This window comes from Rhincodon typus, chromosome 25, assembly GCF_021869965.1.
Source record: "Rhincodon typus isolate 14 chromosome 25, sRhiTyp1.1, whole genome shotgun sequence".
NCBI lineage: Eukaryota > Metazoa > Chordata > Chondrichthyes > Orectolobiformes > Rhincodontidae > Rhincodon > Rhincodon typus.
The window spans coordinates 19,086,226-19,098,716 of NC_063356.1; the positions used below are offsets into that span (position 1 = coordinate 19,086,226).

Genomic DNA, 12,491 nt, shown 5'->3' on the forward strand with positions numbered 1-12,491 from the left:
ATGGTATTAATGTCACTGGCCTAGTAATCCAGAAGATTTAGGCTAATGCCCTGAGAACATGCATTCAAATCTCCCTCAACATTAATGTAATTTAAATTAAACAAATAAATCCAGAATACAAAGGTGGTCTCTGTAGTGATAACTATTTGTTTTTGTTGTAAAAACCCATCTGGTTCATTAATGTGCTTTTGGGAAGGAAATCTGCTGTCCTTTCCTAATCTAGCCTACATGTAACTCCTGACCCAAGGCAATACAGTTGACTCTTTGCAGCCCTCTGCAATAGCCTAGCGATCCATTTAAAGGCTACTCGGGGTGGAAGATAAATGCAGCCCTTGTCAGGAATATGCACCAATGCATGAGGAAAAGAGATAAAATGAAAACCATCAGCAAGGCAACAACCCAAGATTCTGTCAAAGTCCTCACCTTCAGGCATGTTGTAGAATGTCATGTAGTTTTTCTTCATAGAACGTGCAGCTGTCTTGAAGGTCTTCCCAAGGTGTGAAAGCCTCCCCCTCGTTGTCAACATAGGTGTTCCAGCAGTAATTATACTCTGGACCCTTCATGATCCTCAATCGGCAGCCAGCTGCTTGCAGTTGCCGGAGGCCCTGATGGATTTCAGCCTCTTCCCACATGAACAAGCGTGCCATGAAGATGGTGAGCTCCACGTTGGGGCACTTGCTGAGGTACTCAGCGATTTTGGCAGCACACACCGTGCAAGGGCTGGAGGACACGTACCAAATAATGGAATATCTCAGGCTCCCATCACACTCTGTGAAGATATCTGTAAAGAAGGCTTTTTCTGCATGTGTGCCTGCATGCTCATCCTCCACATAGCCCTCTGACCTCTCACATTCCTTGCCCTGTTTCTCTACTGAATAGCACAAAAAAGTTTTGTGCCGCCCTGAAGAATATTCTACGTTTTTGAAATGGAATTTGAAGAAAGCGGATGGCATGCGTTGCCTGGAAAAGAAAGAAACAAGAAAATAAAGTATTCAGCCTCACTTATAACAAGTATACATGCATCAGAAAGACATCTAAAAGAATTCTGAAATATCTTGTTTCACACAAAAAATGCATTTACTGAATTAAAATATTCCAAAGCAGTGTTCCCATCAAAGAAGTACAGTCACAGAAGGAAATATTAAACCAGCTGGACAAAAGCATGGTCAGAGGTCGTTTTAAGGAGCATTTTAAAATGAGAAGCAAGAGGCAGAGAAAGGGTTTGGGAAGAGAATTGCACAGCTTAGAATTTAGGCAGATACGAGGCACTACTGCCAGGAATGGAGAAAAGCAAGAGGCCAGAAATGAAGGTGTACACATAGCAATATCTGGTTAGATGTTCTGAAGAAGGGTCACTGGACACCAAAATGTTAACTCTGACTTCTCTCCACAGATGCAGCAAGACCTTCTGAGCTTTTCCAGCAATTTCTGTTTTTGTTAGAAATTTGGTTTGATTGAGAAGTAAGCATAATTAATTAGGTAAGACACAATAAATATTAAAAACATTTAAAGGCTAAGATTCATGTGAGAGATAACTATGAAAAATTTTGTCGCAACTAGCAAAAAAAACTTATAAGTGGATATGGAGATGATACTCAGATTCTATAAATTGCTAATGCTCAGCACAGACAACGTAAAATGAACAATAGTTTAATACTAAACAGGCTGGAAAGACACACGCCAATATTACTCTTGGACATGAAAGTAAATTGTTAATGACTGGAAACAAAAGGTCATGCAGCGTCCATGGAGATAGAACAAGCTGACGTTTTGAGTCTAGATGACTCTTCATCAGAGCTAACATGAAGTATGGAGGGAGCAGCACTTATGCAATAATGGGGAAGTGGGAATGCTGGGGGAGAAAGAATGTTGGTAGTGATCAGAATGGGAGAATGGCAGAAAAATGGTGCATCTAACTGCCAAACTGGAAACCACAGACAGTCCCATTGGAGTGGGGGTAGGAGAAAGAGGACAGGCTGAAAGAGAAGATTACTGGAACCATCCAACAGATGGGAATTGCAATGCTTCTTATCATATGAATACCTTTAGAATCCAGAATAAGCCAAAACTCATAACGACAAAGAAATGAAACATCTTTACTGATAAACCTTTAATGAAGGATTCTTTTAAATTGGAAGAAAAAAAGGAGAGATGAAAGGAATATCTAAAAATGAGTATAAAACACCTCAAACAAATTGACTAGATAATTGGCTTCATAAAAGAATCTTCACTGAAAAATTAAGAAATGGTGCTAAATGATACATAAAAGTAGAAGGAAAGTAAACAGAGGGTTAATGCCACCATTTATAAAAGCAGGAGGGGTCAAAATAATATAAAAATAAAACCCATTTCACTGAAATGTCAGGAGTTTTAGAAGCCCTCAGATAATACTTCTCAAAATTTTCTCCCACCAAGAGAAGATATCTCACTTGCTGAGAGCTTTAAGGTAAAACTTTAAATGTTCATGGATATTCTAGTCTTAGACAATCTAGGACTGGTATAATGTTGTGCCAAACTATCAAAAGATGCAAAACTAAAGTGAAGACAATCCAGGTTGATGTTATTTATAATTGTCCAAGATTATGTAAGATTAGAATATTCATGTATGTTTAAATTGTATTGCTTGTTAATTTCTGTTAATAAAATTGTAAAATTAGTAAATCATCTAAGTTTTTCCATTACAACCATAATGAACTTCAATATTTTATACATTGCCTTAAGTGGGGAAATGTATTTACTGAAGAAAGAAATCCTGGACCCTTAATATATCTGGGACTTTTGTAGCATAGCTAAGGCTTATTAAAATTAAGCAGGTTACTTGGAGAAAAGTAACATTCTTAGGCAGCTTATTTTCCTGCAGGATCATACAATCCCTACAGTGTGGAAGCAGGTCATTTGGCCCATCAAGTCCACACTGACCCTCCAAAGAGCATCCCAACCAGACCCAACCTATCCCTGTAACCCCACATTTCCTATGGCTAATCCGTTTAGCCTGCACATCCCTAGACACTATGGGCAATTTAGCACGGCCAATCCACCTAACCTGCACCTCTTTGGACTGTGGGAGCACCCAGAGGAAACCCATGCAGACACAGGGAGAATATGCAAACTCCACACAGATAGTCACCCGAGGCTGGAATTGAACCTGGGACCCTAGTGCAGTGTGGCAGTAGTGCTAACCACTAAATAACCATGGTTATTTACATCTTTCATGCCAAAAACTAAATGTTTGTGGAATTGGCTAGCTTGAACTCAGCAGAAAGAAGTTATCAGGGACATACTAATGATCTAAGTTAGCTCAAATAAGAGGTAAAAGTTGTAAGTTACTTCATTAATGGGTCTCAGGGCTGAAAGTGTTACATATTATCAGTACTACTGCTCAAAGTGATTTCCATCTAATACATACCAAATGACCTGTTTTCTAACATCTAATTCTTGACCGAATCTGTGTCTCAGCCTCAGCCAGATTGTAACTTCCCAACCTCTGAGTAATTTGATTCTTTCTCCAAGACTGAATGCCTAAATTGGTCTGACTCCAATGAAATAATAAGGGAGTGTCATAGAGACAAGTATTATTGTCCAGATAAGAGAATAAACAAAGGCCATAGCTTTGTGTTCTTGTGGATATTGTCTTGAATTGATATAGTATATTGTTACAGCTAAGGGGAAGTGCACTGATATTGTCACCGGACCAGTAAACCAGAGGCCTAGACTAAAGGTGTGGGCCATGGGTTCAAATCCTACCATGACAGGTGGTGGGAGTTAAATTTGTTTAATAAATTTGGAATTTTAAATTATTCTTCATAATCATGACTGTATAGTCAATGCCGATGGTCATGCCATACTGTTTGGTTTCACTAATACCCTTGAGAGAAGGTAATGTGGATTTTAACCAGGTCTGACCTACGTGTGACTCCAGATCCATGGACTTAAAATGGCCTAGTAAGCCCCATAGCTGATAGAAAACAAATGTTGGCTTTGCAAGAAACAGCCCGCTATTTCATGAAAGAAAGAAAATTCTCTGAAAATGACTTTTGAAGCATGGAATCATCATTATATGATAAATGAAAGAATCCATTTATACACTAAGTCCCACAGATAACAACCAGAGATGTTTATTGAAGGATGAAGCTTGGGACAAGATCTTCATTTGAAAAGGCAGCAAGTGCCTCAGTGAAAGATTGACACCTGAAGACTGGCACCTCTAACATTGCAGCACTCCTTCAATATCGCATTGGAGTGCCTGTCTAGACTATAAGGTGCAGAGCTAGAGCAGGCTGTCAGTCTTTTGAACTAAAGCCTCCGACTCAGAAGCGAAAGTAACTTACTACATTGCAGCTGTAGGCCTCCTCGTGGCAATATCGAAAGAAAAACTGAGCAACCATTACACCTCCGTCAGAATCACTCTGAAACTGATTAACTGTCCGTTATCTAATCACTGTTAATGCTATACTGTTGTGTATAGGATAGTTGTCAAAAAAAATCTGTCTCTGTACATTAGAGTAAGTACAAAGTAATTCATCGTCTGTGAAATTTGCTTTGCAGAATTGACAAAAGGTCTCTATCAAATAAGGGATAGTAGGAACTGCATCTGCTGGACAATCTGAGATAACAAGGTGTAGAGCTGGATGAACACAGCAGGTCAAGCAGCATCAAAGGAGAAGGAGGCTTGGGAACTGCTTTGCAGAACACCTACGCTCAGTTCGCACTAAACAACTGCACCTCCCAGTCGCGATCCATTTCAACTCCCCCTCCCATTCCTCAGATGACATGTCCATCCTGGGCCTCCTGCAGTGCCACAACGATGCTACCCGAAGGTTGCAGGAACAGCAACTCATATTCTGCTTGGGAACCCTGCAGCCCAATGGTATCAATGTGGACTTCACAAGCTTCGAAATCTCCCCTCCCCCTACCACATCCCAAAACCAGCCCAGCTCGTCCCCGCCTCCCTAACCTGTCCTTCCTCCCACCTATCCCCTCCTCCCACCTCAAGCCCCACCCCCATCTCCTACCTACTAACCTCATCCCACCCCCTTGACCTGTCCATCCTCCCTGGACTGATCTATCTCCTCCCTACCTCCCCACCTACACTCACCTTTACCGGCTCCATCCCCACCTCTTTGACCTGTCTGTCTCCTCTCCATCTATCTTCTCCTCTATCCATCTTCTATCCACCTCCCCCTCTCTCCCTATTTATTTCAGAACCCCGTTCCCCTCCCCCATTTCTGAAGAAGGGTCTAGGCCCAAAACGTCAGCCTTCCTGCTCCTCTGATGCTGCTTGGCCTGCTGTGTTCATCCAGCTCCACACCTTGTTATCTCTATCAAATAAGGGTTTTTATTATATGCAATTAAATAGTCTCACAAAATGTGATCAAAGCATTCACATTGTACCGTAACAGTAATTAAATCAGTTTAAAATTAAAAGTCAGTCCCTCCTGGGTATTATGAGCAATAAAACACCACTCTGCGCTTGGAGGCATTTTTCTAATGTCACAGTTCAGGTGATATGGTAAAGTCACCATATCAAAAAGATGTTTGAAATGTGCCCACCAATTCAACTCCCATCTGAACCTTACAACAGAGTTTCTGCTTGGGAGTTTAGGTTTTTATTCTGTCACACATCATACTCTCTAATGAAGCCTGGGACACATTGTTCTAACTTTTATAGTATCTCAATCAATGGAATTTCACATTTATTTTTAACTTTCCTTATCTCAGCTGTGCTGGCAGGAAGAGACACCAGAGGATTAGCATTTCACTGTCAAGTGAAAGGCTGTGTTGAAGGAAGAATATAGCTCGGTTATTCTCTCAGACACAAGACCAATTCAGTGGCCCATGTCCTTTAATGGTGCACTTCATTTGATCCTTTCAGTGTACTAGCCTCATATAACAGCATCAGTAACCAAGTATTAGAATTACAGAATCATAAACCATATCACACAGGAGGAAGCCAACAAGCCCATTGTTTCTCCGCTAGTTCATCAATAAAACAAAATTGCTTCATCCACCTCATCCTTTTCTTTTTTTAACCCTGTAAATTCCTCATTTGTAAGTACCTGTTTAGTTTCCTTTATATAATTATTTATGACATCAACTTCCATCATATCTTTGGGTAGAGTGTTCCAAATTCCCAATAATTTCTCTCATCTCTCCTCTAGATTGTTTTGCCACTGATTTGGAATCTATCACAACTAGTGATTGAGAGACTTCTCAGTTTGAATAATTTTTCTCTATCTATTTTTAATAAAATCTTTGATCACCTTAATAAACTCAGTCAGGTCCACTCTAGCCTTTGTTTCAAGGGGAACAGTTTCATCTCATATCATGATTGAAGTTCCTCTCCTTTATAACCTCTTGGTGAACTTCCTACGCATCCTTTCTCAGGCCTTTACATTTCTCCTGAAGTGTACTTCCCAAAATTGTCCATAATATTCCAGTAATCTATAAGTTTCTAGTATTGACTGTTTGCACATATGTTCTATTCCTCTATAAACCCGAGTAACTCAACTGCTTCATTTTAAACGAATTTATCAGTTTGCCCTGCCACATTTAATGACTTCTGTTTATAAACACAAAGGTCTCTCTGCTCATTTAAACTTTCCAAATTGTGTAATAACCAGCATACTGTTTTCCAATAATAGATCTTGCAAAGTATATCATTTCACATCTTTCTACACTAAACTACGTACACTGCGCTTCCACCCATTTCACCATCATACTTTTATCATCATGAAGTCTACAACTATTTTCATCATTATCCTCTAAATTTGCAAAGGTTTGTGTTGTCTACAAACCTTACAATGCTGGTCCCTACATGTCTAGTCTGTCAAATTTGGGACAGGTAATAAAGGCAAAACTGACCCTTGAGGAGCGCCATGAGGAGATACCTCAGTGTGAAAAACATTCATTCATCACCATTCTGTACGTCCTCTAGCTAACGTATGACTGCATTCATATCCTCACTTTCTCCTTTATACCACAGCTTCCCTGAACCTATTAACGGCTTTCAATAACCTCTCCACTACCAATGTTAGACTGCCTGGTCCATAGTTTCCCATTGTTATGATCCCCACCTTTTTGGCAAGTTCTATAACATTAGTTATCCTCCAATCCTCCTCACTATTCTTGAATTCAATAAGAATTGAAAAATTTGGATCAATGCCTCTGCTATTTATACCCTTGCTTATTTTAGCAACAGGTTCATTTTATCTAGACCAAGTGACTCAGCAAAGTTTAACTACTAAACTCTATTACTATCCTACCAATAACTATCTTCATCGATTCAATTTAACCTTCACATCATCAGCTTTCTTTATGAAGATAATTTTAATAATCAGAGGATTGCAGTCTACCTTTTGTTTTTATTCTGTACCGATTTGGAAAAAGGATCATCAGCACAAGACAGATCCACAAAGATAGGAGAAACACACAAAAACAGAAATTGTTGGAGAAACTCAGCAGATCTGGCAGCACCTGGAGACAGAAAGCAGAGTTAACATTTCGAGTCTAGTGACCCTTCTTCGGAACTGGAGAAGCATGTGGCCACAAAATGGGTAGGAGTGGATTCAGCTTTTCCATTGCAGCAATACTTCATCCAAAGTACTCCCTTTTCACATTGAAACACATAGCTGGAGCCAGCGTTGAGTCTTAGAATTCAAAGGCTGAAACCTGAGGCCCTTGTGGTGTCACCAATTCTGAGCCATGAGGCCTGGGTTCAAGTCCCACCTGCTTCAGTGGTGTGTAATAACATCTCTGAATGGGTTGATTAGAAGCTGTTAAACAGTCCACCATTGGGTAAAAACCATAACTTGGCTTATTTGTACTTTAAATCTAAATTCTCATTGTCACATATTTAGTTTGTTTTAATTAATTTAAAATTATGTTATTTTATTTTAGGAAAAGACTGTTCACACATGTATTAGAAAAGTCATAGTTATAACACACAACCTTATGTTTACCTCACAACTCATAAATCAACTTGCTTGTCACCAGTTACACAGTCGTCTTAACTGACCATTTAAACACCATTTCCAAAATACAGCAGCAACCATCCTATCTTACTATAAACAACGACATAACACTTTTCAAAAGGAGGTTCAATTTATTTTATGGTGGAATCTTATTGTGGAACCTGAACAGACTGGGCTATGGTGAGAAATGTGGTAGAATCAGATGAAAAGTTCAGCTAATCCTACCTCGATATTGGGAACAGTTTGCTGCATGTATTAACTAAGTTCTTCGTGTTGAGATGAGATTTTTGCCTGGGAGCAGTGAGTTACCTATGAAACGAGTATTATTAATTGTCAATGACCTAATTAACTTCAGATCTCACATCATTACTATGTTGTTTTCTATAGGACCACCCACCATGAGCAAACTAGACACCAAGAATACTTGACATGCAAGTCAGAGCTGCTTCCAAACAGTCTCCATCATCTCAGGGTACACTCAATGGGCATCAGCCACATCAACCCCATGTCCACTTACATTAGCACTTGACATGTGTCATTCTCTAGAAAATCTAATGGCATATCTCCCAGCCACTTACAGGACACCTCTGTAATTCAATGCTGCACCCCAGACTGCATCAGCAACAATCATTGTAATGCCGCACGGAGTCTGTGTACTCAGGGATGGAGAGGCCTGCATCCATGGCCTGTTTGCTTGCTCTTTGCGAGCTCACCCTCTTTGTGCACACCTGAATGCTCACAGCTTTCCTGCCTTGCATTGCCTTTTCACACTTTGCCCTCTCAGCCAGAGGTACCATGCTCACAGCATTGCTGTATTGCTTTGTTATTTAATGCAGACACAAAGCCAGGAGGCTTGCCATGGTTGTCAGCACACCCTCAGTCAAGTTAACGGAGATAGCCTTCAGTGAGGAGGTCCTGGCAAAGATAGTCAAGGACAGCATCCAATACTAGTCCAGGGGCTTGGACATAGTTAGTCAGCTAATCAGGATGGTCAGAGTTAGGATATTCTCCTCATAAGGGGTGAAAAGCAGAATAATAGGCAGCTCAGCACCTCTCTTGACTCTTTCTGCCCTATTGTTGGCTTTTTTTTCTGGAATGAGAAAGAGACAGATACTAAAGGCAATGAAAGTGAATGTCACAGCTCTTACTGCTGGTGCAGGTAGGGAGCTGTCCCAACTGAGTGAATAGGCAACGCACAGGGCATGTAGGGTTAGAGGTGTTGGGGATTAAGAAGGATGAGAGTGAGTGAGGGAAGATGTAGCAGGTAACAGTGAGAGTGGTAGAATATGAGCCTTGGTGGGAGGTGGGTCCAGCTGCAGTGGTAGGCTGAGTGTAAGGTATTGAGGATAAGATGGATCACTAATGCTGACAGAGTGGAAGTCATTGACCTTCTTCCTACATTGTTGTGGATTCCTCCAGATAGCTGAGGCTGCACTGATCTGCAATGACAGCCTTGAAAAAGGCTGGCGTAGTCTGGTGTCATGGTGTCCACTGCTGGTCCTGGCAAAGGGGACCTGCTACACCACCCCATCCACTTGGATCTCCAGACCCTGCACACAAAGAGGGGTACCAATTTTCCCTTCATTGTCATGTCTGGGGAAAATGTGAGGAACCATGTAGGGCAGCTCTGGACTAGGTTGTCGTCCATATGCACAATGGCCATTTAAAAATGGCACCAGTGCCAGGGATGCTAGTCTATTCTGGGACACCCCAGCAGTGACAAGTATGATCATGGGGCTAGAATTGGTCAAGAGGGGTGCTTCAGGGGCTGAATTAGTAATTAATGAGGCAAGCTTGGGAAGATGCAGTGAGGAAGCTCACTCAGTCTCACAAGAGAGAAACCCTACAGAGACTAACACTTAGCCAAACATATGGTTTAGTCTGAAGTGTTTCTAGGTGGAACAATGCCTATTAATACCTATACTACAGTCAGCATATTCACAGTTACTTCAGCTCCACCCTTAACTAACTAGATGGTCAGGCTACCTGTACCTCCATTTCTACATGTAGATGGTCAGGCTCTTCAGCAAATTTAAGGAGATAACAACCCTGATAAATATCATGGGTAGAATTTTTTTTAGACTAGAACTAGGTTTTCTTAGTATGAGTAGTCTGTTTGTACATCTGAATACACAGACAGATGAACTCCTAAACACAAAATGGGGAGACTTGCTCTGAGATTGCACATCAGTGAAAGGGCTACTCAGTAATAGTAATGAAAAGATGATGTGCATTTCATTCAAGCAAGCTTGGGATCAGTGAAATTCCCCTATTGTATATGAATCTAGTCAAAAATCCAGTGTATTACACATGGATGTTCTACTCCCAAAATCCAACTAGAGAAGGATAGATCTGGATCCTGTCTTCAGTTACTTTTATGAGCACTTATTAACACATATACATTACAAACAGACACCTTCTCATCTACTAAAACATAGTTTTTCTCCATTTGTGTTTATAAGAGCAGAAGTGAATGTGCAGTTAACGCCCATCGCATACAATTAAATACAATTAACAATGGTAGCCTTCTGGTAGACTTTTAGATACATATACTTCGTGCAGGTTGCACATTACAAGCTGTATAAAGATGAAATTCTATATCTATATACCATCTCATCTTATCTCAAAGTGCTTAAGATTAAATTAATTGGTTTTTAGGAAATACATTCATAACTATACATTACGCACAATATGTATAAACACCATTGTTCATTTTTGCCAGAACATTCCAAGTAAGTTACTCATTACGGACTGGCAAATTATGGGGTAATGTTCCTGTAATTTCTTGATATGAACTCCTAAGAGGTGAGACTCAGTACCAGGCAAGTGCATTCATGAAACCAGCACAAAACTGTCCTTGTAATATCTGTTTAGAAATTCCATTGCCCAGCCATATAATTCCAGCACTGAAATAGCACATAAATAAAAAAACATTCATTGACCAATATACTGAAATACGATGCACGCCAATGTTCATAACTTACACTCCAGTTTACATTCAATGAACTGCTTTCTTTCTGACAAAGATATTTCTTACCATGCTTGTCAAAATTAAACCTTAGAACATCTTGGTCATCGATAAAAGTTTGTTCTGTGAAGTGCACAGCATGGTGAATAGCATGTTTTACTCAGAGTTGAAATATGTTTAACAATAGTTAACCAAATATCTACCTCACTTTTCTTTCCTGGCATCGTAGAATAGAAAGAGATTTGATACTCACCCTGTAATTGTTTCAAAAGGCCCCAGCTCAGGAAATTCCAAATTCTCTGTTGCAGCCTCTCCACCTGCTTCACCCTCTACATTTTTTTCATTGCCAACTATTTTGTTCTTTTTTTTGGTCTGCTTTTCAGCCATTGCAGACTGAAACCTGATGAACCAGTACGATGCAAACAGAATGACAGCAAGTCTATACTGAGCAAGAAGGAGGTCCCTGTCGTATTAATGCCTCACACACTAAATAAGGGAACAGAGGAGGAGGAGAGGTCTCCCAGCCCAAAATAAACTGCCATCAAGTCATTGTCAGTGTCACCAGATCCATCAATCACAAGCAGCTCTTCCTCATCCAAACATTCTTCCAATCGGATTCAATATGTTCTTTTCGACACATTTCCTCTTACCTTTCATGGTTTAATCCTTTTTTGTTATTACATATTTTACAAAGAAGAAAGGTAAAGAAAACAATGATGCTGCTGATTTTAAAGTTAGGTTTTTAATAAATGTATGTTTCTTTTTAAAGAACCGTCTTCTTTTCATCATCTCATTTCTTTAGTTTGGCTTGGTGTGGGGTACAGCTCCATCTTTCCCAAGTGACCCTTCTTCATAAGCAGGGTTTGGCAATAAGGGCACATAACCTATTCAGTCACAGAAGGCATTACATCCCCAGTGGATGCTATTCTGATTTAGTTTCCATGCACTCTCAGGGGAAATATCTGAATAGAGATCAGAAGCAGGAACCCTGGTTTATTCATTCCCTCTCTAAAGTGCAGTTGCTGAGGCCAATCGAGATGCCCCTAACCTCTTCCAATTGGTAAACTTCCTCCATTTGTTTATCAATGCTGACCCTAAGACACGTCATGTCCCAACTCATATTGAGTTCTTGCAAGTGACACCGGTGTGTACTATCTACAAAGATGCGCTACAGTAACTCACCAAGGCTCCTTTGACAGCGCTTTCCAAACCCATGGTCTCTACCACCGAGAATGTCAAGGGCAGCAGATGCATGGGAACACGACAATCAACAAGTTTCCATCCAAGCCACACAATGTCCTGACTTGGAACGATATTGTCGTTCCTCCATTGTTCCTGGGTCATGATCATGGAACTCCCTCCCTTGCAGTACTACGGATTTGCCTGCACGCAAAAGTTACAGTCATTTAAGCCAGCAGATCACCCCCCTCTTCTCCATGGCGATTAGCGAAGGCAATAAATGCCATGAGTGAATAAGAACATTTTCAATTGTTATGGAGAATCAAGACTTAACAACAAAGTAGGTCATTCAGGGGTGATTTCTGGAAGAAAAC

General features: G+C 40.4%; 1 protein-coding gene across 1 annotated transcript; it reads right to left on the reverse strand.

The window, feature by feature from the left end:
- Positions 1-425: 425 nt before the first annotated feature.
- On the reverse strand, positions 426-11,325 carry apobec2a (apolipoprotein B mRNA editing enzyme, catalytic polypeptide-like 2a). The gene is made up of 2 exons (XM_020511007.2): positions 11,192-11,325; positions 426-960 (listed from the first exon to the last, which is right to left on the reverse strand). The coding sequence occupies exons 1-2, from the start codon at positions 11,323-11,325 to the stop codon at positions 426-428; spliced, it is 669 nt and encodes a 222-aa protein (XP_020366596.2).
- Between the last annotated feature and the right edge of the window lie 1,166 nt (positions 11,326-12,491).